The sequence below is a fragment of the Dermatophagoides farinae genome, chromosome 1, assembly GCF_024713945.1.
Source record: "Dermatophagoides farinae isolate YC_2012a chromosome 1, ASM2471394v1, whole genome shotgun sequence".
In the NCBI taxonomy this organism is placed as follows: Eukaryota; Metazoa; Arthropoda; class Arachnida; order Sarcoptiformes; family Pyroglyphidae; genus Dermatophagoides; species Dermatophagoides farinae.
Genome location: NC_134677.1, coordinates 5666779 through 5690581, shown reverse-complemented (window position 1 = coordinate 5690581; position 23803 = coordinate 5666779). Strand labels below are relative to the sequence as shown.

The 23803-nt window shown below is 31.6% G+C and overlaps 9 protein-coding genes across 10 annotated transcripts in view; 4 read left to right on the top strand and 5 right to left on the bottom strand.

Annotated features, from left to right (window-relative positions):
- Fkbp12 (peptidyl-prolyl cis-trans isomerase Fkbp12) overlaps positions 1 to 23803 on the bottom strand; it is an 83863-nt gene that overhangs the window by 56199 nt on the left and 3861 nt on the right. The gene's annotated exons all lie outside the window — the stretch shown is intronic.
- On the top strand, positions 1602 to 5577 carry LOC124494845 (uncharacterized). The gene is made up of 5 exons (XM_075735443.1): positions 1602 to 1609; positions 1678 to 3143; positions 3198 to 4143; positions 4672 to 5157; positions 5574 to 5577. Exons 1-5 carry the CDS (start codon positions 1602 to 1604, stop codon positions 5575 to 5577), a joined length of 2910 nt encoding a protein of 969 aa, XP_075591558.1.
- Positions 5403 to 6133, top strand: LOC142598172 (uncharacterized). Its single transcript, XM_075735173.1, has 2 exons — positions 5403 to 5764; positions 5825 to 6133. Exons 1-2 carry the CDS (start codon positions 5608 to 5610, stop codon positions 6004 to 6006), a joined length of 339 nt encoding a protein of 112 aa, XP_075591288.1. The 5' UTR covers positions 5403 to 5607; the 3' UTR covers positions 6007 to 6133.
- On the top strand, positions 6706 to 7291 carry LOC124492001 (uncharacterized). Its single transcript, XM_047054754.2, has 2 exons — positions 6706 to 6839; positions 6901 to 7291. The coding sequence occupies exons 1-2, from the start codon at positions 6828 to 6830 to the stop codon at positions 7189 to 7191; spliced, it is 303 nt and encodes a 100-aa protein (XP_046910710.1). The 5' UTR covers positions 6706 to 6827; the 3' UTR covers positions 7192 to 7291.
- Positions 8244 to 9450, bottom strand: LOC124492000 (uncharacterized). Its single transcript, XM_047054753.2, has 2 exons — positions 8964 to 9450; positions 8244 to 8889 (listed from the first exon to the last, which is right to left on the bottom strand). Exons 1-2 carry the CDS (start codon positions 9349 to 9351, stop codon positions 8399 to 8401), a joined length of 879 nt encoding a protein of 292 aa, XP_046910709.1. The 5' UTR covers positions 9352 to 9450; the 3' UTR covers positions 8244 to 8398.
- Positions 9910 to 11478, bottom strand: LOC124491477 (glucose-6-phosphate exchanger SLC37A4). The gene is made up of 4 exons (XM_047054121.2): positions 11304 to 11478; positions 10707 to 11238; positions 10198 to 10652; positions 9910 to 10134 (listed from the first exon to the last, which is right to left on the bottom strand). Exons 1-4 carry the CDS (start codon positions 11476 to 11478, stop codon positions 9968 to 9970), a joined length of 1329 nt encoding a protein of 442 aa, XP_046910077.1. The 3' UTR covers positions 9910 to 9967.
- On the bottom strand, positions 11960 to 14178 carry LOC124491463 (uncharacterized). 2 transcript variants are annotated; one of them, XM_075734361.1, is made up of 4 exons: positions 13229 to 14178; positions 12791 to 12890; positions 12348 to 12666; positions 11960 to 12275 (listed from the first exon to the last, which is right to left on the bottom strand). In XM_075734361.1, the coding sequence occupies exons 2-4, from the start codon at positions 12803 to 12805 to the stop codon at positions 12151 to 12153; spliced, it is 459 nt and encodes a 152-aa protein (XP_075590476.1). In that variant the 5' UTR covers positions 12806 to 12890; positions 13229 to 14178; the 3' UTR covers positions 11960 to 12150. The 2 variants fall into 2 exon arrangements, with proteins under 2 accessions (XP_075590476.1, XP_046910058.1); XM_047054102.2 differs by having other exon boundaries at positions 12791 to 13086; positions 13229 to 14157.
- LOC124491402 (uncharacterized) lies at positions 15931 to 18530 on the bottom strand. Its single transcript, XM_047054034.2, has 3 exons — positions 18312 to 18530; positions 16507 to 18256; positions 15931 to 16451 (listed from the first exon to the last, which is right to left on the bottom strand). Exons 1-3 carry the CDS (start codon positions 18419 to 18421, stop codon positions 16041 to 16043), a joined length of 2271 nt encoding a protein of 756 aa, XP_046909990.2. The 5' UTR covers positions 18422 to 18530; the 3' UTR covers positions 15931 to 16040.
- Positions 18517 to 23689, top strand: LOC124491412 (uncharacterized). The gene is made up of 6 exons (XM_047054045.2): positions 18517 to 18625; positions 18690 to 18787; positions 18858 to 20498; positions 20559 to 20712; positions 20881 to 22320; positions 22371 to 23689. Exons 1-6 carry the CDS (start codon positions 18616 to 18618, stop codon positions 23570 to 23572), a joined length of 4545 nt encoding a protein of 1514 aa, XP_046910001.1. The 5' UTR covers positions 18517 to 18615; the 3' UTR covers positions 23573 to 23689.

Genomic DNA, 23803 nt, shown 5'->3' with positions numbered 1-23803 from the left:
TGATCAAATTGTTTTCATTGGGAAATACGCCTGCATTGTCCTAGTCATCATCATCATTATACCAACCGTTAGCAACGTTTGATTTCTTTCTGTACATAATAATACAATAGAATTCAATTCAGTGACATTTTTGTTATGGCATTAAAAGTCCATTCGTCCAGTATAAAAGCCAAACGCAAATCATGAAATAAATCCATCAAGCAAACAATTATACAACCGCAATGTTGTGAATTGAATTATTATATTTATTGAATTATTGTTTATGTATTTAAGCACAATTCTTGTTGAGTCATTGCTCAGATTTTCTTTTATTTTATTCTTATTAAAATTTGTTTATTTTGTGTTTATCCTTTTATTTGTAATATTTGGCGAGCCAGAAATGGATGTGAGAGAATTAAATAATCAAAAACTTGCTCATATTAATAATATTTTGTATTTATGTGAAACGTTTAAAATGATCCATGGGGATCAAGAAGAGATAGAAAAAGAAACGATCGATAAAGACACAATATTGAAACAATATGAAAGTTTGAACAAGGTTTTTGACAATTTAATGAATATTCAAAGCAAGTGTATTTTGAATAGTTTTATTGAAGACGGACAAATAAAAGAAAAAATGACACAAGCAATCAAATTATATTCACAATGGAACAAAAAATTCATAGTGGCCAAGAACAAAGCCATACGAGAGAAAGAAAGTTCAAATAAGAAATGTTTTGAAACCAAAATTTTGACAACAAGTGAATTAAATATGAAGTCTGGAGATCCGATGGATTTTCCATTATGGTCAAAATACATAGAAAAAGAAATAGTTCAAAACGATAATTTCACAGAATTAGAAAAAATTATCAAAATTAAATCGATGTTGCCAAACGATTTCGTTTTAATTTTTGATTATGAAAGACCAAGCGTGAAAGATGTTTTAGAACAAATCAACAAGAGATATGATTCAGAGCTGCTTGTGGCAAATTCGATAAGAAAGAAAATAAATAATTTAAATATTTTAGATGAAAGATCCAAAGCAGAAGATTGGAATCAAGCTTTGTCAATCGCAGAAGCGATAAACATCTTGAATAAACAAGGAAAAGAATTTGCAGCAAAAGAATTGTCAAAGAATATGTTGTTTAAAATCAAGAAGAATGATAATTTATTTGCTGATCTACATGAAAAAGATTTTACAAAGAAATTATTAGAGAAAATTAAAAAATCTTTTGAAAGTGCATCTAATAAAGAGATGTTTGAGCCGCAAACACAATCAAAAACGAAAAATTCAGCTTTAGTGACGATTGAAAAAAGTTGTTTTTTATGTAATGGGAAACATCCCAGCTTTCTATGTAATCTTCCAAGAAAAGAAAAATTTGAGAAAGCAAAAGAAAAAAAGTTATGTTTCAAATGTCTTGGGAAATTCAATCATTTTCATACAAATTGTAAGAAAGGCAGACGATGTAATTGTGAGAAGAAAATGAACATCACAATTTGTCCATGCCAAGAAGATAACAAAGAAAAAGTAGTTGTAAATAAAGAAAAAGAAAATAAAGAAAAAAGTCAAATTTTGGAGCGTCAAAGTTCGATAAGTCAAGAGTCAACAACAGGAAAAGAACATGCGGCGGTCTCTGCAGGAAAAGAAACAAAATCATTTTTATCGATTATTGAATTATTTGCAGTTAACAACAAAAGAAAACAAAAAGTTTTTGCATTATTAGATGGGTGTGCAACAATTAGTTCAATTTCATCGAATTTGGCCAAGAAATTACGAATAGAATCGATAATCGAAAACGAAACCGAAGTTCAAGGATACGGAAGCATTTCAACTGGTTTACAACGTGCCACTCAAATATATTTCGAATCATTAAATGGAGTAAAATTTGGTCCAGATAAAATTCTAATTGGTCCAGAAAAAATTTTGGATGATGTAGATGCCGTACCAAACTATATTTTGGAAAAAGCAAAAACATTGGGCTTATTTCCAATTTCACCATCATCTGAATCATCTCCAATAAGAATTGACGCATTATTTGGCTTAGACTGGCTTTTCCAACATATACTTTCACCAGTTAGTGAAAGAAAATTTGTTGATTTGGGAGACGGTTTCGAAGCTTATGAAACAAAAATTGGAACAGTTATCCATGGTGTTTCACAACTAAACAAACCTAAGAAAATTGAAACATCATTTTGTATTCAAGCTAGATGTCCGGTCGAAGACATAAAAAATATTCTTTACGATCCAACAGCTCCGGATATTGAAAATAACGAAGATGATAAAAAATGGTTCGAAGATTATCGTAAGAAAATAAGATTAAACGAGAAAGAAAGAAGAATATATGCTCCGTTGCCTTGGCTAAACGAAAATAGACCAGAAAATAATTATAAACAAATTGTCAAATTATTACCAAGTTTAATTTATCGTCTAAAGAAAAACGACATGTTAGAAAAATATACTGAACAATTGGACCTATTCGTTAACAACAGCTTTGCGGAAGTTTTAGATGGAAACAAAACAGATGGTTTCTTTTTAAACCATTTTCCTGTCATACGAAGAGGAACAACTTATGATGTGAGACCAGTTTTTAATGCATCATTCAAACGTGGAAAAAGCAAGTCATTAAACGATTTCCTATATAAAGGAAATCTTATGGGCCTGAATCTCACAAAAATGTTATTATTCTGGAGATTCTATCAACACGTTTTATTGGGCGATATACAAAAGGCATTCTTGCAAGTGAAAGTGGAAAATGAGGACCGAAAATATTTGAGATATCTATGGGAAAAAGACGGCAAATTGTTAACAATCCAATTTTCCAGTGTCATCTTTGGTGCAACAAGTAGTCCGTTTATTCTCGAGTCCGCTATAAACAAATTATTAGAAAAGAAAGATCCGGAACTAACAAAAACAATTTATATGGACGATATTCTTTTCGTTGCCGATAATTTGGATCAACTTTACAATCGCTACATTAACGCTGAAGAAGCTTTATCATTAGGATCGATGAAAATCCATAAATTCACAGCCAGAAAAACTGTCATTGAATTTTTTGGTTTACGAAAAATAGAAATCGAAGAGAAAGATTCAACCAAAATTTTGGGTCTTGTCTGGAATCTTGAACAGGACGAGATTATTTTTGGACCACCTAAAAAACCAGAAGGTTGGTCGCTTCGAACAGTCTCATCTTTTTTTTCTTCTTTATTTGATCCTTTAGGTCTTTTAACACCATTTCAATTGAGCTTCAGACAATTCATACGAGATTTGCATTTATCAAAAATCAATTGGGATGAACCATTGAATCAATCTTTCATATTACGAGCCGAAAAATTGGCAAAACAAATGGACGATTTAAAACGTGTTCATGTTCCACGAGTTATATTTCAGAACAATGGACAACGACAAAATTTATGCCTACACGTTTTTGTTAACGCAAGTAGAATAGCATATGGGGCGTGTGCATATATTTACAACGAAGAAATTGGTCAATTATTAATGTCAAAAGTTCGTTTAGTGTCAGAGACAAAACGGACAATACCGCAATTGGAATTAACCGCAGCATTAGAAGGAGTTAAGCTTTTTGTTAAGATCAAGAAAGAATTACCACAAATACGTTTAGGAAATCTTTTCTCCGATTCAATGGTCACTTTGGCACGTATCTCTGGAAGCCCAAATAATTTGCCATTGTTTGAGTCAAATCGTGTTCGCGAAATTCAGTCATTAATAGAACCGCAATTTTGGAAATTTATTTCTACGAAAGAAAATCCAGCTGATTGTTTATCCCGAGGTCTACCATTAAATAAGCTAATCAATCATCCACTTTGGTGGACCGGTCCAAAATTATCATCTTTTGAAAAACATTCACAAGTTGCATTAGTGAAAAAAAGTTCAACGAAAATCAACCAAGATACATTTGTGGAAAACATTTGCGATATCAACTTCAGAAAAGCATTATTAATAATTGAAAGACTTTTGGCTTGGATGTCATTTAGAACGAAAGATAGCAAAAAATTAAATCTTCAGCCTTTACATCATTTAATTAAATTGGTTCAAAGACAATCTTTCAAGATGGAATTTCACTGTCTCAGCAAACAACAAACATTACCAAAAACATCAGTTTTATATAAATGGCCAGTTTTTGTGGATGATAATGGTTTAATACGGTTAAAAAGAAGAATAGAAAATTGCCAATTATCATTCAATGAAAAATTTCCGATAATTTTAATCGACAAAGCAATTGTTAGAGATATGTTAAAGGAAATTCATATTAATACTTTCCACGGTGGAATATTTCGAACGGTGGAAGAAGTTAGAAAAAATTTCTATGTTCCGAAATTATATTTTTTGGTGAAAAATTTAATCGCACATTGTAAAAAATGTCAAAGACTTAGGGGTAAAGCTTACAGTTTTGAGTCACCACCATTACCTAGAGCAGTGATTCCCAACCGGTGGTTCGCGAACCCCTGGGGGTTCGTGGGATATGCAAAAGGATAACTTTGTATGTACTAGAATTTTGTAAAGAAAAAACCCCCGGGGGTACGCGAAGAAAAAAAGGTTGGGAAACACTGACCTAGAGGGAGAACATTAATACCAAAAAGAGCATTTTGTAACATTGGTATCGACTTATTCATTAATAAGGAAATGGAAAAAATGAAAATCTTCTCCATGATTTTCGTTTGTGCAAATTCAAGAGCCATTCATCTTGATATTGTACAAAATAGAGGAATAGAATCTGTTTTCCAATGTTTGACGAGATTTATAAGTCTTTATGGTTTACCGGAGAAAATTTGGTCCGATAATGAGAAAAGTTTCTCAACTAGCAAGAAAATTCTATCGAAATTGTTTTTTGCCAAAAAGAAAGTACAACATAATTATAATGTAAATTGGGATTTCAATCCACCGGCAGCACCATGGTATGGTGGATTTTACGAGAGGTTAATCCGATCGGTTAAAGAAAGTTTATCAGCTGTGGTGATCAAAGGACATTCTCAGGAAAGTTTCAGAACACTTTTGGCGGAAATCCAAGGAGTGATTAATGATAGGCCATTATTCAGAAGCTCAGATGGTACATTCGTTACACCGTATCATTTGATTTTCGGAAATGAACGTTCGACATTATTCTCGTCAGTCAATATTGTCAATTTTGAACATGACAAGTTAACATTGTTATACGAAAAGTTAGTTGGGAACATCAAGAAATTTTGGGAGATTTGGAGCAGCAGTTATCTTACCGAATTGAAAAATTTCAGATCAGAGAAGGGGATCACACCACGAGTTGGCGATTTGGCCTTCTTCAAAGCCGAACAAAGGCGTCAAGATTGGCCAGTTGTGGAAATTTTGGAATTGAATGAAACTGGGAGAGTCGCGAAAATTTTGGACATTTCTAATGAAAAAACTTACCATCGTTCGATTCGTTGTTTGGTTCCGTTGGAGGGGGAGAATGTTGTGAATTGAATTATTATATTTATTGAATTATTGTTTATGTATTTAAGCACAATTCTTGTTGAGTCATTGCTCAGATTTTCTTTTATTTTATTCTTATTAAAATTTGTTTATTTTGTGTTTATCCTTTTATTTGTAATACGCAATTCAGCTAAAAATTTATAAAAATTCATAACGAAACGAAAATGAAATTCATCATCGCTTTCGCTGCTTTTTTGGCCGTTGCCACCGCCATTCCAACGCATATGGCCCCAGCAATGCATATGGCTCCAGCAATGCATATGGCTCCAGCAATGCACATGATGGCTCCAGCCGCTGTCACTTACCAATCAACCCATCGAAGTAAATTTAAGCTAGATTTTTGTCTTATAATTTTACCTTATCAATTTTATAATATTCTAGGTTTGATTCCAGTTAAAACTATGGTTCATTCGACGATGCACGCTGCTCCAATGATGCACGCTGCCCCAATGATGCACGCTGCTCCAATGATGCATGGTGCTTCAATGTTGCATGGTGCTCCAATGATGCATGGTGCTCCAATGATGCATGGTGCCATGTATGGCCATGGAATGATGCATTAAATTGAACCAATTTAAATGCTTATATTAATATCACATCATCCATCATTATGTTTTCTATATTTTCTGAATCGATTCGATGAGGATAATATAAATAACTATTAAATAATATTCATCCACAAATGAACAATGAGTTTTGTTATTTATTTTTATTTGCGCGCCAAAAAAAGGAACGATTTGATTTGATCAAAAGAATCGCTTGATAACGATTGAATCGGATCAGATGATTTTGATCATTTTAATCGGATTGATGGACAACTGTAAAAGCGTTTATGATCAATCATAAAAGTTTCGTTATTTGCATATGAAATTCAATTATCTTTCTCGTATTAATTCAACTTGTTATCTTTTGATTGTCAATGTCAAATTATTCGATGCCAAATCTCTATAACATATCAGAAATAGTCATGTGAATAAGAATTTAATTTGTAATATAAGGTTCTTTCGGTCGTCTTTTGCAATGAAACTATATCTATGCATGTACATTGCCATCGAAACATTATTTTGATCAGTAAACAATTACTACTTTTGAATGGAAATTTCATAGACAATTGTACAACAACCATGAAGATGATCATAACGTTGATGTTGAAAGAGAAATCAAAAATCTTCATGAACATAGAACATTTTTCTTGAATTGGATAACATGATTGATACAGCAAAACGATGCGAACAATTAATACAAGATGTAGATGCAATATCCTTTTCAGTTTTGACAGAAGTTGAAATTGTCCCATAGTTGCAGTATAAAAGCTCGACGCGAACGTCATACGCTCATTAATTATTTACGAATCGTAAAAATTCATAACCGAATATTGTCCAGAATGAAATTCGTCGTAAGTCATTTTAAATCTATAATTTGAACATAGTTTTTTCAATTATTCCTTATCTTTATAGATTGTTTTCGCTGCAATTTTGGCTGTTGCTTCGGCTATCCCGGCTCCAGCTATTTTAGCTCCAGCTGCTTACACTTATCAAACTCAAAAATCTGCACTCATTCCGGTTGGGACACATGTTTCCACTTTGGTTTCTCATGGAGCTCCATTGATTGCTTCAGCTCCGATTCCTATTTCTCATGGTTACGCTGCTCCAATGGCTGCCGCTTCATTGAGCTATGGCTACGGTAAAATTCTTGGTGCTGCACCGTTGGCTCATGGTGCCCCATTGGCTTATGGCTATGGTCATTGAATAATATGAAGAAAAACATTCTATATTAATCTCCAAGTCATTATTCTGTATAAATAAAAAATTAAAATAGATCAATAAATTCTTTGATTTGATGAATAAATGCCATATATTGTTATGTTTACGTATCAATCAATCAAGGAAAATTAATGTTGACAAGACGGGCTAAAAATACTTTTCAAATAAAAATATATGTTTGACTTTGAAACATCACGACACAATAATAGGATTGTTAACGAAATTATGAAATTTTGACACACCATTTATTGACATGATATAGTAGATTGCTGGTGGGCATTGAGGGCGAGTTTGAAATACACAAAGCTGGATTAAAAAAAAATAGGAAATTTTTAATTCATTTTGTCCAATCATTTTATTATATTATATTAATTTTTGCAAAACAAAGCCAAACAAAAAAAACTCACCCATCTTTGTCCGTTATGATCATTTTCATCAAATTCATAATGGTAATTTAACGTAAATTTTTTTTTTAGCAACAAAAGTTTTTTTTGGATCTTGATGTATTTGAATTGTTGTTCACATGCAAGTAATCAACATAAATTTCACTTGTTTATTCAATCTCATCATCATCATAGTAATTCATGCACATGATGCATACTATATGAATTCTAATAATTTCAATGTCAGGTAATCCTTGGCCAGATTTCCAATATACAATATAATAATCGGATGATAAGATGATCATCACCACTGTATATAATCAATCAAATGAGGCATCACTTTGAATCTAACTATATTTCATTCAATAACGGAATAAATTATACTATTGATCATATGCACATTGATTGATTCGCAAATGAAAATAGACCTAGACCCGAAAGTATGAAAATTTCATCTTGATGAATATTGTAATAATGCATAAAATGAGCATTGTATTATTAGTTGAAGTTTCTACACTTTTACCTTTATCAAATCATTTCATTTTACCTCTGATGATTTATGATCGTTCAATGACGATTTGTTGTCATAAAAAAATTTTCCATGTTCAATCCTTAGCTTTAGATTGTAAATGTATGTATTAAACTAATATGAAATTATGAGGTAAGTTCATTTTTTATTATTATTGCTTCATTATATTGAAGGATCATTTTTTTTTTTGCTATAGAAATTTTGAACATGATGGCAAATATGAGTACGTTTACTATTTCGATTGAAATACAATTATAAATGTTAATACAAGAATGAAAATTCAAAAAAATGGATAAGAAATACTGAGTTGAAAGCTTCCGATTTCAATGTTGATCAACTTTTTTTTGTTTTTCGGTTTCGGTGATTCGCTTTTTATATCCTGAGTTTGGACAGGAGTAGGGTCGACGACCGATGTTGGTCGTCTTGTCATTGGTGTTGAACTTGTCGATTCTTGAACTTCTAAAGCCGGAACTTCATTGCAATTAGTCTGACGAACAGGTGTAAATTTAATATCATGTTGTGATTCAAAATGTTGCATCAATGATCGCAATTCTTGTTGAGATTTTTCATCTAATTCAGATCGACGTGACATTAGCTGTGCTGAACGACGATGACCGAATATAGTCTTCTGACAACGCCAAACCAAAGCGAATCGATCATAATCAGTGGCTATTACTTCATAGTGTTTAATATTGAGCATTCCAGTTTCAGCATAAGGCAAGCTGATTTCCATTTCCGATTGACTTGTATTCGATAGGAATGATATTTTTCCTGTGTAAATAAACGATTAAATCAAAAAAAAAAATTAATAAAATCTCGATTAATTTGGAAACAAGTGTTCATACCTGTTTCACAGATAATTTGACGTCCACCAAAAGGTAGATAGCTTCGCTTGACATGATAAACTTTTTGCATGATTTTCATGGCGTCCTCAGTTTCATATTTTGGTGGACCAGTTGGTTCAAGTTCATTACGAGCCAAATCAATCAAATCACCATCATGTTTGGGCATCAATACTACTGTTTCTTGGCTAGCATTGAATTCTTCACGAAGACATACTTGTCCATTATCATTGGCACTTTCTAACACAAACCATTCGCCAAGAAATCGATCAATATTGAAATTGGCCATAGGTTCGATTCGTGGACAATCACCACCATGAAATCGATGTAACGATGCAGCATGACAGCAGCCAACCAACGGTAATAAAATGGTCACAATAAATCTGAACATTTTTCGGGATATGAATTTTTGCTTTTTAATTTCAAATGAAACAAACGAATCCGAAATTCAAACTGACAGTTTTCGAGCGGTCGATCAGCTTATTTTATATGATTCGATTTACAACCTCTACAACTATTGCAATAAAATTAGTGTATTGTGACTTTTGACCCATCTTATTTACAACACACACACACACTGGTCAAACCGCTAATGGCGATCAAGATAATCGCGCAAACAAGCTACAGCAAGTATAAACAACTATGTTCGATTTTTATTCCTTTTGTTCATGTGTTCTTATCAGCATAAAAAAACTCGATTCCTAGCGGTGGTTAGAATTTTAACCATTTCTTGCACTTTGCAAAATTAAAAGATTAAAAATCAAGTTTAACCATAATAAACAATAAATGTTTTATGACCATGAAAAACCAAAGAGAACTTGACGAACAAAAAACAGGAAGAAAATTTTCAAAATATACTTTGAATATATGAAAAAGATATATAAAGTGCTTATATGATAAGTGATAATGTAAAATTTAGTTAGTAAATCATCATGATGAATATGCCAAGTTCAATAACAATTTTTTTTCTTTTCATAAAATGAAATTTATTCTAAATTGCATAGGATTTATTTGATTTTATCACCTACTGGAGATTGAATATTGTAACGAACATAAAATATCATGTCAAATATTAGTGTCAATACAACAATAGCTGCAAGTAGTGTAAAGGTTCCATGCCAACCAATCGAAAAGGCAATCAAAGTGAAGGGATATCCAGAACAGAATGCTCCAACTGAAAACAAAAAATAAAATTGATTTTTATGGCCCTTATCAATAGATTGTTTGAATTTCTTACGTTTAGTGGCCAGATTGCATAACGATGTAACAAGACCTTGATATTTCTTGTTCCCAATTTCGGTGGATAATACACTCAATGTGATAACATTACCGGCCGATGATATGCCAGCTATGATTGCGATGAAGATAAAAATCGTTATGTTTTTAGTTGTTAATAATAGATTACAGTATAAGATCAGTGCAAATGCTGAGATCAAATGTAAACACATGGCTATGGGTAAACGTACGGCCAATGCTGATGATGGCCGTTCATTACTGTTCGTTATTTTTTTTCGCATGAAATAATCATTTATTCTACCGGCAAGAAGTTTCCCGGAAATACTACTTGATTCGAAAACGGTGATGAATACACTTGATAAATATTGATTATTATTAATTTTAAATTGATGGAAGGATGCGAAAAATAACTGTGACCAATTATTTATTGATAAACGATACAAGGACACTACAAAACTAAAAGAAATAAAAAAAATTAATTAAATTAGATTCAATTGCTCAGTTAATTACCGATTAATAATAACAATCCATAATGGAGGCAAATAGATAAATAAATCCAATAAACGCAATTTAATCTCTGTTTTTCGATTCTCTATATAACGATTTGTTTTGAAACTCGGTTCCTTATTAAAGTAGAATAAAATGACTAATCCAGTTGCAAATGTTAATGTTCCGGAAATATATAGAGCCATTTTCCAACCTAAATTATTGCTTAGAAAGGTCGACCATGTTGGAGTGATGACACCGGCAATATTAACCGCAGTCATTACAAACGACCAATTAGATGCAAATGTATCTTTGGTACTAAATTGTTTTGTCAACCATAAGGCAGTGGGTAATTCCAGACCATGACCAACACCATTAAGTAACCAGACGGCAGCAAAGTGATAGACATTCTTACCGGATGGAAAGAATAATGTACTTATACCAGTAATTAAAAGACCAAAAGAAAATAAAAATGTTGATGGCAGATGATCGGTCAATATTCCACCTAGAAATGTTACCACCGAAATGGACACTTGTTGAGCACTGGTTATGAAACCTCAAAAATAATCTAGAAATTAGAATCATGGAAAGAATGAATTAGAGACCAAAAAAAAAACATACCAACATCTTGTTCGGAAAGGTCAAATTCACCGATTAATTCGGTGAATAATGGTATCAAAGATTTTTTATTATAAACATAAATAATATAGCCAAAAAATATGACAAATATTTTTCTACGATTTTCTAAGTGTTGGCAATTGACACTATCACTATTTTTATTGTGAATCGGGACCATTTTTAAAAGAGAACAAATTATTATAACAAAAAACTAAATAAATATTGATTTTAATTTAAATACCTAAAACCAACGATATTTAGCCAAAATAATTTTATTTTTCAATCTAAAATTTGATTTGATTTGTTTTGTTTTGGTTTGTTTTGTTTCTAATCAAGGGATCTTTTACATCGAATGAACATGAGGGAATAATTGCAATGAATGATATATCGATATATTAATAATAATCGATCGTATCATTAGATATGTCTATTAACCATATCGAATATCACAACTTATGATTAATATGATAATATCAACTTGAACTTTGGAAGTAGCTCACAACATAGCACACACACACACATAAAAAACTATCAAGTTTATTATTGAAATCAAGAAAAAGGAACCTAATTTTCAATAATGGAATTATCATACAATCAGACGTAATGATCGAAGCAATGAAATTCAGTGAACGAAAAAAATCAAATCGAATCAAGATTAATTTGGTTTTTTTGATATTTATTTATTTATTATTTATACAAAATTGTATATTTTATTACAATAGAGATGTTGACAATATAATAATGAATCCGAACTTGGTTAACTCTGATGACTAACCCAACCATCTAGTTTTTTTTTTGAAATTCCATTTAGGTCATTTTGATATCTGATGCGAAGATTAGATTTGGTGATTTATTTGTGTGCTGGAAGGATGGCAGAGCTGACTACAGTTTGTTTATGGATCATTGGTTGAACAACTTTGGCAACGTATGGAGCTGGAACTGGTCGGTCAACTGGAACGGTGTATGGTTTATCGACTGATGTGTTATGATGTTGATGATAATTTAAATTAAATTCCACTTTTTATTACAAGTTATTTATTGACTTACCTGGAACAGCGTATGGTTTGTCGACTGGAATTGGTTGAGCGACTGGGTATGGTTGTGGAACACCAACTAATCGAACTTCTTGCATTGGCATTGGTGAGAAATGACCACCGTGACCAAAACCGTGACCACCAAGACCAGCTGGAGCTGGACCGTGCGTTGCATAACCATAAGCAGCTGGATAGGCAGCTGGATAAGCAGCGATAGCTGGACCAGCGATGGCCATCGAAGCAGTATGACCCAAAGCCAATGGAGCAGCAGCGTAACCCAAATGACCAATGGCTGGAATGGCAGCAGCCACGGAGATAAGGCTCAAAGCAACCTATATATTTGAAATGGATGAGTTGAAGAAATAGATGGTTTTAAATATATTCATAATTAATTTCTGTTCAGATTTCACATTATGATCCAATTAACAATCACACAAAATAAGCAAATATACTTACAATGAAGAATTTCATTTTTGATTTATTTGGGAATATTCGTCTGTTTGTTGAATATGGCTGAAACAGTTCGATTGAATTAACTGATGAACATCAATGTGGCCTTTTTATATAGGTATGGTGGTATGAAAAAAAAACTTGCGTAAAGATTTATATGTTAGGGAGTGACTAATGTAGTTGTCATAGAATAGAATTGATCAATTGATCCTGGAACAATGAACAAAGCAAGAGGGAGAGGAAATTTTGACTTGAAAAGAATGAATGGAGGCGAAGATTTATAAATTGATAGTCATGAATGTCTATGTGTTTGTGCATTTATCCATATGTATAAATTTGTCGGAGAAAAATGAATGAATTTGGGAAAAGAGAAAATTATAATCTGTTACTTGTTGATGGCAAGCTATATCAATTGACAAAAAAAAAACAATGGTAGATACTTACATATAGAGCCATTTTACAATTCATACATAGACTTGATTGTTCATTTTCATTATGAATGACGGATTTTGTTGTACGAATAAAGAGAATAAAAACGACAAAAAAAGACAAAACATACCTTTGTATGAATATAAATAACTCAAACTAGGGATCCAATTTTCTAGAACAGTAATAATGAAGGAAAATAATTTGACTAACGATCAAAGCAATATATAATTTCTTATCATCACTTAGGTGTCTAAATATATTTGCATTATAACAATAATTATAGTTATACTATAAACTAAATATATGATTTTCATCACCAATTTAACTTGTATATATTTATGTGTAAACATTAATCACATTGTTTTATGGACAATTTGACGCTTTTACATCTTATTGTGTAAGTGAAATTATTTCTGAATCATTGTACAAAAAAAACTTTAATAATAATCAACATCGAGTGTACCCGTCTTTGACGATAATGTCCATGATAAAAAATTGTGTGGACAAGAAAAATGTTTTAAAATGACCACTAATGACGAAGATGGCTTGAATATGACAATGCAATTTCATTGCAGGAACAAAGAATTCAAACAAAATTTTTGACTTATGAATTGAATTTTTTTGTTGTTGTAGTTATCTTTTGAAAGTTGAGATTAATTTAGGATAATTGTGATGATCATTGATGAAATGAACATTGCTGGCCTTGAATACGAAAATATGTTCACGTTTTTTGTATGTTTATTCAGAAATGTTCATTTTATTCATGTTAATGTGAATGTGATGTTTCATACAATCGAATAGGATTATTTTCTCATCATAATCAACGCATTCAGAGAGATTCATACATTCTATCAAATGAAACGATGAATTAAGCAATCAAAGATTAGTGGATCGACAAAAAGTTCGATTTTTAGACACAAATACATACATATAGTGAAATTGACATTTTATTCGATATTTCATAAAGTTCGATTTTTAGACACAAATACATACATATAGTGAAATTGACATTTTATTCGATATTTCATAACACTAATAACAATTATAGCAACAACAACGAAAAAAAGTTTAATCCGGTTTCTGAAACAAAGTTTATCCACAAACAAAAAGGTGGATCAATTTTTTTTTTGCTAAATAAATTACTAATTATGGATTTAACAATGGCAAAGGTGTGTACAAAACAAAAACGCCTGGTGGATATTCATATAATTAAAATGCCTACTTGATGCTAAGTGAGGGGAAAAAATAACCGACCAATATTGCTAAAAACAGCAACGAAGACGACAATGGCAATTCTACTATTTGTAGATGAATGTGTATAATTATTATTAGAAAAAGAGACCTTGAATATGATTCAGTAGCGTAATTATTCGGTTTTCATTTTTTTGATGATGATGATGATTGGAGAGAAAAAAGTTTCGGTCATTTTGAAACTATTTTTCTCAATAATTTCATTGTCGGAAACTGCACGATTGCAATTTCTTTCTAAAAACAGGTGGTGATCAGAATCATTATGAAAGACAGACAAATGAATAGAAAGTATATTTCGTGTGCAAGATGTTGATTATTCAGTTAGCTGAGTCAATTGGCTGATTAGTCAAGAAACGGAAGGACGAATTGATGAAATTATTATTATTTTGATTATTATAAGAAAGAGAATGATGGAAAAGTCGGCCATCCTCAATTTTTTTTTCAATTGAAAGATGGCAATATGGCTTCTTTCAATGGCCTTGAACGTTGAAGCATCTTTCAATGACCGAACTAATTTTTTTTATATATTTAACGATTAAATTTATTCTTTTTTTTTCTATTTGCGATACTATGCTTCCTTCCGGCCTTCGTTTGCTGATGACGATAAGGAAATTACCTTTTTGTTGTTTAACTTAATTTTTTTTAATATTTATCGAAATTTTGAAACAACAAGAGGTCATCATCATTTTTTTTAGAAAGAAACTAGCAGAAAATTGTAATTTGATTGATGAGGTTTTCTAAGTTTGTTTACTATTGACAATATAATGATCGAATCAAACAACATTTGAATGTAAAAAGTCCAGGAATAGCAATCATCAACAGAAACATTAAATTAGATTAACCAATACGAATCAAACACGTGCATGCATAGACAATGGATTTTTTTTTTTTGATTTGACGAATTTCGTAACTATCATGGATGTCAATCGTATCGACTAGAGTTGTGGAACAGTCTTCTTGAAATAATCGATTGAATGGATTCAATGTCTATTGGGCTCAGGATTAATTTGTCGATGAAATATAATCAATATAAAAGTGTGCATTATATCTATGGCCATTATTATGCATATTTAAAAAATGATCATTTTCAAATTGACAGTAGCTATACTGTGTTATAACAATTTTCGCAAATATTCGGACAATATAAAATTTTTCTTTCATTAATGAAATCTATCTATCTATTAGGTTTTCTTGTCAAGTGTAAAATAATCCAATAATGGTGCGAAAGCAAAAAAAAAAATTATCAAGAAAGAAGATTGAAGAAATTATATTTAGATAAATTTCAATTTTGTTTTACTGACCTAGTAAATCGATTTTGAATGGCATAAAATAAAAATACGCCAACACAAACTTTTATACGCTAAATTTCTTTTTGCTTGACAAGTGAATCGTAATTTTTTTTTCTTTTGATTGTTTTTCATTCAATAGATTTATTTTGATAAATTAAAAAGCAGATGGATCACATTAACTAGTATCAATCATATGAAAATTTTAATACTTATTATAACAGCTTTTATGAAATGATGATTTGTTCTTAATGAACATATAGTAAAAGTAAAAGAATTAAATGAAAAAATTATTCAGGATTATTTTGTACATTGAGAATTTCATTAAAACAGGCCAATATTTTGTCAACCTTTTCAGTAATAGTTTCATTAACGGTTTCATTGATTTCATGATCCATTTTTGGCTCAACGTCATAATTACCATATGGGTTATAAGAATAACCAAGATTAATTTCATTTTTATTATCGATATGAGTTCGAATCACATCAAGATCTTCACTCGAAATGACAAGGCAGCCACACTTATTCAGCGATTGGGCATCGATGAAACCATATAAACATTTATTATCGAGTTCTTGTTGTAAACTGTTTATTTCAGTAGCATATTTATTGAATATTTCGATCACTATATTATGACAAGTTTGATGTACAATATTCATTTTTGAAATCCAGCCATTCTCGAAACCATGAGTTATTCGAAGCTATGCAAAACAGAATTAATGGCAAAAATATCAATTATGATTTTGTTTTACTTACAGAATCTATTAGCTCGGTGATATAATGATGTAGATAAAGGAACCGAAAAAAAATTTCAACTTTATCGCGACATGATTTGATAATTACAAAATTATGGAAAATGATCTTCAACAATAGTATGGTTATTTTCACATGATAATGGCCAAAAATTTTCCGCAATGATTGTACTGTTTCACCGAGAATCTCTTGTATTCGAGTAGAATGATGCAAATCTAACCGATTTCCATACTCATTGAGTACTTGGTTTAATTGTATAATACTATCATCATAATCGATCATCACTCCCTTTTTGTCCTCAACATTTTCTTCAGCAGAAATAGGTAAATCTTCCATATCTTTACGGGCAAAAATCATTTCATAATCATAGTTAAGCTCGTTATCATCGGTGGCAAGATCGCCTTGTTTTTCTTGATTGATAAAATCTTCATCTTCATCATCAATAAAGGGATTAGCCCATTGATTGACATTGGAACCAAGTTGTTTTTTAGTTTGCAAACAACGTTGACATTCACAGTTTAACAAACGCAGCCTAGTCCAAATGTACAAAGTGGATGAATTTTCTTTTGTTGATATTTCGTGATTGAAATCCACTTTGATTTGATTTAAAGACAAGTTAAATTCGACTTTTGAAACGTCTTCCTTTTTTTCAGGTAAATAATATGCTTTAAGTTGATTTCCATCGAAAATCAAAGATGTATTTGGCAAACATGAATGTTTCATCTTAATCAATGGCACATAAATAGCACGAGCAAAAGGAATAGCTAGAATTTCATCAGTTATTGCAATCGAATATCGTATGGCGATAAAGAAAATTTTTTCTATGTCCAATAAATCTGGTTTGCCAAGATATTCATTCAGGCTTGTATCAGTTAATAGTAATTTTAGGATCAAATCTAACCAAGTGCTGTAATAGAAATCAAATTCATTATTTTGGGTTCTTGATCGTTTCAAAAGATTTTCCAGAAAAAGCAAACGATAATTTGTTTTCAATACTTGAATAGCTTCTTGTTCACATTTATCTAGCAAAGATGAATCGAAACTAAAAAAAGAATTTGCTTCATTCCTATTGATCTGATCAGTTGTATGGTTACTATAGTAAAATATATCGTCATAGTTATCATCACAATTATGATAGATGGATTTTTGATTTTCAAAGCTTTGAGTTGAACTACCAGATGAAGCCTCATCGACAATTATTCCGATAACATCGTTCAAGCAACTTTTCACATTATTTTCAATATATAATGATTTGAATAATTCTTTGTCAGATAAATCCAAGCCAATTAATTCGTCTAATTCTTGGATTTCATTCTCATCCAAATGATCAAATCGTGAAAGGTAATATGATAAATTATTCTCTGGTTTACAAAATCGCTTTGAAAATGATGTGGAATTAATTGGCACAGATAAATCTTTCCAAATGAATTGACCTTTATGGTTTCCATAATCGAAATACAATGAATTGTCATCAATATCCAGCCGTAAAGTCTTCAATAACCGAAAAAACAGCAAAGTAATATCAATCATATCATTTTGATCGAAAAAATTCTCCAAATTAAATTGATCAGGCTGACTTAACGAATCACTTGTATGGATTTTGATCGATGTCGAAAAACATTTTCTAATCTTTTCAAACAAATTAAACTGACATTCAATTTGATGTTGACATAAATCATTTTCTATACATATTCTGGAACAATAATAACCATGACTACACCGTGGACATTTTATAGGTGGGCTTTCTTCAATCCTATAAATATGATCATTTAGCATTTAAGATTAATTTTGAAAAAAAAATTTCTTACTTCTTGAAACAAAAATCACAAAAAGATTTTTTCTGATTAGTCAGTACAATCTGAGCAATAGGTAACGATTGAATAAATGGATAGCCAAATCGACAACGTAATTCCATCATGGTTCAAAAAATTGAACAGATTTTAAAATAGTTGATGATGATGAAATGTTCGAATTTAATTGATAATATGCGAATTTATACTGGAAAAAAATAGAATTCCCTAAAGCGTAACGCTAGTTTTGTAAGGTTCAAAGAGTCAAATTATCCGATTTGAGTGATTTTTTTTCTTAATTTTCAATTTAAATGATGATAACATGGATAATGGTAAGAATTTAGATTCGAATCAATTTCAAAATATTCACAAATGAATATTCTTATACAATGATAGAAGATATTTGCAAACATCATTGCACTAGTTGCATGAATCAAGCCCGTGATGTTTTATTCTCTTGTGTTGAATGTGAAGATTTTTCACTTTGTTTACAGGTACGTATTTTGTATAGAGAATGTAAAAATTTTGGGAATCTATTCCATTTCTATTCTACAAAATATTTAGTGCTATGTATATGGTACGGAAATTGGTCCACATAAACGTGATCATGAAGTGAAAATGATCGATCTGGGAACGTTTCCCATATTCAAAACGAATAAACGTGACATCGATGAACCAATGGGAACAGACTATTCGGAATCAGCAATTGATAATGAAATTGAAAACATTAAAAAAGATGACCAGGAATTTGAAAAATTTTTGAATGAAGAATTAGGCCAAGAATTCACAGAAAATCATGTAATAAAAGAAACACAAACACAATTGCCTGCTCGTATGGATACCGGCCGAGAAGAATATGAATGGCGAGCGATGGATGAGAAAGCACTATTTGAAGCACTGACTCGTGTTGGTTACGGCAATTGGAAAGACGTTGCCAATTATATCAATACGACTCTTTCAACGAATATATCACCGAGCGAAGTTGAACGCCATTACAATATTCATTATATTGATGGACTAATTGGGCGTCTATGTTGGACATGGATGTTTACCGATTCTGTCGTAAGACAGTTATCACGGTTTCCATTCACCATACGAGGCCATCATGATAAACTACAACCGAACAAAGATAATTGTTCTGATCTATTCCGTGACATTCCACAAGCGGAATTAGATTCTCTTGGTTACCTACCGAAACGGGATGATTTCGAAAGAGAATTTGATAACGAAGCCGAAACATTAATATCAAACTTGACGCTTGGTGCTGAAAGTGAAGATGATATAGAAAAGAAATTTAAATTAGCTCAGATTGACATTTATCAACGAAGATTAATCAGTCGTTTTCGTAAAAAGCTAATTATTCGTGTAAATGAACTAATCAAACTGTTTTTGGAGGTTCATAAAAGTGAATTTTTCAAGGATTCACTTCAAGCCCGACGCGATTCAAATAGTAAAATATTTAAAGATTTTCAGGAAAAATATCCAATGTTTATGCCATTTGTTCGATATCTACGCAAACAAGATCTAAATTCGTTATTTCAAGATGTAGCCATTGAGCAAGTATTGAAAATACTATTGAAAAAAGTCATATTGTTTTCAATATTATCAACGAATAATCTTGATAATTTAAAAAGTGAGGATAAAATCAAAATGATACAAGTGTTCAACAAAGCCATAAATGAAAAAGTTGAACAAAGCAGTGATGAACGAAAAGTTGAAACAAATAGCACTGATAATAGTAGTTCGACAAAATTGTCGACCAAACCAACTAAAACTGATTCAATAGATGTTGAAGATTTGGACGATATGGATGAAACAGATATAATGGATCTGATATTCGCAGATGAAAATCAAGTCGATAGAGACTGTTTGAATCAAATAATTAACCATGAATCAATACAATCATTGAGTCGTTTAACAGCAGATTTCATACGAAAATCTGGTGACGAAGAATTTATGAAAGAGGCATTAAAATTTCTCAACCAACAGCAATCATCTCATTGGAAGAATGAAACAGAAAGCGAAGAATTACCAATTTCCAGTTCACCCAAAAAGAAAATGAAACCCGATCCAGATAATTTAACCACAGAAGCTGATGAATCCGAATCCATAGCTCATTTACTTTCTGACATGGAAACAAAATTATGTACTGAATTAAAAATAGAAGCATCAATGTTTATTCAAATGAAAAATGTTCTCATCAAGGTAAAGAATTTTTATTTTATTTATTTTGTTTAAATTAAACAATTAATTCAAAAATTTTAGCAACATAAAAAATATCCAAAAGCAGCCCGACATCGATTAAATCTGGAAAACATAATAACCAAACATTACTATGGCCGTGAACATTTGGAAACATTGCGACGTATTCATACTCATTTGATCACCAATGGGGAATTATCATCATCGGCCACCACAAGTGGTGGTTCGAATTTGACACCATCAAATGATTAAAATTCAAAATTCGAACTTTATTAAAAATTTAATTTAATTGTAAGAAATTAAAGGAATTGAATTTAAAATTCCGGAAATAAATGCTCGAAACTAATTTCTTTTATTTCACGTTAACTCGTCTTATATGGTTTAGCAATGAATGAAACAACAAAACGAACATATACAGCTACCCGAAGTACATCGACGGGTAGCATTTCAAGTGCCGGTATTGGTGCCGGTCTTCCTATTGAAAATCAATCAGAAGTAGCTCATCATCGTGAAAATCTACCACCGAATTTAACACCAGAAGGTCTAAGCGTTGATCCAAACATTCGAATCTTTGATTCGATCGTCTATCTAATCTACTGTCCAGAACATGATCGAATCGCTGTAACTAATGTGGAACGAGCACGTTGTGTTTGGTTTCCATTCGTATGTCTAAATGAACACCAGACATGGATGCAAGCTGCACGATCGGGTGTTGATCTAATCATTGGTCGTAAAGATGCCGAAGCGGATGCCGAAGAATCGGCAAAAAAGGCTCCAGTATATTCAATAAGTTACCTTAACATATTGCGCATACAATTACCACCAGAAAAATTTATCACACGTTTGGCCATGTTGGTTACATTGAAAAAATCACCTCATAGTACGTTTCAATGTTGTCAGCGTTCGATGCGAATCAATTGGCTTCGTGCAAGCGATATTCTTGCTGATCGTATCGATAAAATATGGGGACCAGAATTGAAAAATTTTACACGTATTGTCATCGGTATAAATGAACGGCGTAAATTAATTACCGAATTCAGTCTGGAAAATTCATTTTATCATTATTTTACTAAAGAAAATTCAGTAGAGAAAAAACTGCTCAAAGCATCACACATAAAACCAGAACATATAGCTGAAATTTATGAAAACTTTGTTGAACACTGTTATCCATCGTTTTATATGTCATTCGAATCCTTCAAACATTATCTAATTAAGTATGGTTTCGATCGTAATGATTCAAGGATGGCATTTCTATTTCGTGCCTGCAGCTTGTATGATAATGATTTTCTACATTTTCATGAAGTTCTTCTTGGCATCATTGCCATGGAACCGACAACCAAACATTTCACTGAAGGCCGTTTGAATTTTCTATTCAAATATTATGATACTTCAAATAATGGATTCCTGAAACTTGAAGAATTCATTGTCATGGTCACCGATATTCATAAATATTCAAGCAATACAAGTCTAAATGAAGAAAATTTGAAAACTGAAATCGAAAAAGCAATTCGATGTGTCGGGATGAAAGATGAACGAATCGCTAAAGATAATCTAATCAAAGCTGTATTAAATAATTCATTCAAGAACACCGAAAATCTTTGCCGTTCACCGAAACCAATCCTTCCCCAAATATCGAGGTTAATGCAGACAAAAACCACAGAGAAAAGTGGATCCTCATCTTCGGCCGAAGGATTTCTTGTCGCCAATCGGCGATCAAAAAAAGGGACATGTATTAAATGTCGTGATCAACATTACGAGTATTGTTTACATTGTGTAACATTCGATACTGTTGGACGATGTGTCGCACCAACTCTAATCTCTGAACGTAAGTACATTCTGTAAAATGATTCAATAATAACCATTTTTTGTGCATAGAATGGATCGAGCCAGCATTGGATAACGAAATGAATCAGCACAAATATTCGATGGATTATACATTCAACAATAGTTCAGTTCCGAACATATTCATCGATTTGATAAAAGATTTTTATAATAAAACTAAAATTGAAGGCAATCAACAATTGATCGGATTGATGGCTGTACGTGAAGATTGGAAGATTTTTTCACGTTATGTTAATATTCTTTGTGAAGAGTTGAAAGGACTTTTGATCTCTGAAGATAAATTAATAAAAATTAATTCACCGGCAATCGTCGTTGGCGATATGCAAGGAAACTTGATTGATTTATTTACATTGGAAAAGACCTATTTTCAAGGATTTCCTGTCACACCATATAATCTAGTCTTTCTTGGTAATTACAGTGGAATTGGATCTTACGGTGTCGAAATGATCACCTATTTGTTTTCACTCAAACTACTGTTACCAAACAAAGTATTTTTATTACGAGGTACAAATGAAATCAAATCAAAAAGTCGAAGAATTTTACTCAGCGAATGTTTACATAAATACGGACCCGATTTTGGACAGAAAATTTTTGCCGTTATAACGGAAATATTTGCCAGACTTCCATTTGCAGTGATTATTGATGAAAATATATTCTGTTGTCATTCGGGTATACCGAAATGGAATAAATTGGACAAGATTAATCAGCTTGGTCATGATGTATTTTCTGTACTGAAAGAAGCACCGATCGCTTATGAATTATTGGTCAACACACCACTTGGTATGGATGAATGTTTGTGTTCTATGGTTACAACGAAAGAATCGTCAGGAAATTCAAAAAGCATGAAACGTTCATCATTGGATTCGAAAAGTTCGAAAAAAATGGCGCACAAAAAATTGGGAGCTAATCTAGTGATCGGTGTTACCGGATTTACAGCCTCAGAACATTCTGATTTTGTTAATTCATGTTCATACGATCATCAAGCATTTCAGAATTTTATGCGTTCATATAATTTTCAATATCTAATACGTTCACATTCATTGCAAACGTCCAATGATGATGGCTTTGACCTACACTATTCGAATCGATGTATAAGTATATTCTCTTGTTCAAAACCAAAGTCCTCTCGATCCACTGTTGCATTTGTCGATGGCAGCAATCAACGTATACGGCTACTGTCATTTGAACGTGAAACGGCAATAATCACACCAGTAGAATCAATCATACATAAATGAGCTCAACAAGGTCAACAAGACATTTCTTTGATAAATATATGCACATATTTATTTGTTGATGTCAAAAAATTATTTGATTCTATCCAAAATAAACTTTTTAAGTAAACAATAAGAAAACTTCCGTTACTAAAATCATACATTTTGGATTACATATTAATAATCATATGAAAAAGGCTACATTGAGTGGAAAAACCACAGATTGATTAATAGAGGGATTAAAATCATATTAGA

What these genes read in the sequence shown, in the direction of transcription:
- LOC124491412 (XM_047054045.2), top strand. An exon ending in ATTTTTCACTTTGTTTACAG is followed by an intron (nt 18,788 to 18,857) that starts GTACGTATTTTG and finishes CAAAATATTTAG; the next exon opens with TGCTATGTATATGGTACGGA. An exon ending in ACCAACTCTAATCTCTGAAC is followed by an intron (nt 22,321 to 22,370) that starts GTAAGTACATTC and finishes TTTTGTGCATAG; the next exon opens with AATGGATCGAGCCAGCATTG.
- LOC124491402 (XM_047054034.2), bottom strand. Translation starts at nt 18,421, where the DNA reads ATGATGGAATTACGTTGTCGATTTGGCTATCCATTTATTCAATCGTTA. An exon ending in TGTGATTTTTGTTTCAAGAA is followed by an intron (nt 18,257 to 18,311) that starts GTAAGAAATTTT and finishes TCATATTTATAG; the next exon opens with GATTGAAGAAAGCCCACCTA. An exon ending in TCACCGAGCTAATAGATTCT is followed by an intron (nt 16,452 to 16,506) that starts GTAAGTAAAACA and finishes TGTTTTGCATAG; the next exon opens with CTTCGAATAACTCATGGTTT.
- LOC124491477 (XM_047054121.2), bottom strand. Translation starts at nt 11,478, where the DNA reads ATGGTCCCGATTCACAATAAAAATAGTGATAGTGTCAATTGCCAACAC. An exon ending in TGGATTGTTATTATTAATCG is followed by an intron (nt 10,653 to 10,706) that starts GTAATTAACTGA and finishes TATTTCTTTTAG; the next exon opens with TTTTGTAGTGTCCTTGTATC. An exon ending in ATGCAATCTGGCCACTAAAC is followed by an intron (nt 10,135 to 10,197) that starts GTAAGAAATTCA and finishes TTTTGTTTTCAG; the next exon opens with TTGGAGCATTCTGTTCTGGA.
- LOC142598172 (XM_075735173.1), top strand. Translation starts at nt 5,608, where the DNA reads ATGAAATTCATCATCGCTTTCGCTGCTTTTTTGGCCGTTGCCACCGCC. An exon ending in TTACCAATCAACCCATCGAA is followed by an intron (nt 5,765 to 5,824) that starts GTAAATTTAAGC and finishes ATAATATTCTAG; the next exon opens with GTTTGATTCCAGTTAAAACT.
- LOC124492000 (XM_047054753.2), bottom strand. Translation starts at nt 9,351, where the DNA reads ATGTTCAGATTTATTGTGACCATTTTATTACCGTTGGTTGGCTGCTGT. An exon ending in TCAAATTATCTGTGAAACAG is followed by an intron (nt 8,890 to 8,963) that starts GTATGAACACTT and finishes TTATTTACACAG; the next exon opens with GAAAAATATCATTCCTATCG.
- LOC124491463 (XM_075734361.1), bottom strand. An exon ending in CAAACCATACGCTGTTCCAG is followed by an intron (nt 12,276 to 12,347) that starts GTAAGTCAATAA and finishes ATAACACATCAG; the next exon opens with TCGATAAACCATACACCGTT.
- LOC124494845 (XM_075735443.1), top strand. An exon ending in ACCACCTAAAAAACCAGAAG is followed by an intron (nt 3,144 to 3,197) that starts GTTGGTCGCTTC and finishes TTGATCCTTTAG; the next exon opens with GTCTTTTAACACCATTTCAA. An exon ending in GATGATAATGGTTTAATACG is followed by an intron (nt 4,144 to 4,671) that starts GTTAAAAAGAAG and finishes TGCAAATTCAAG; the next exon opens with AGCCATTCATCTTGATATTG.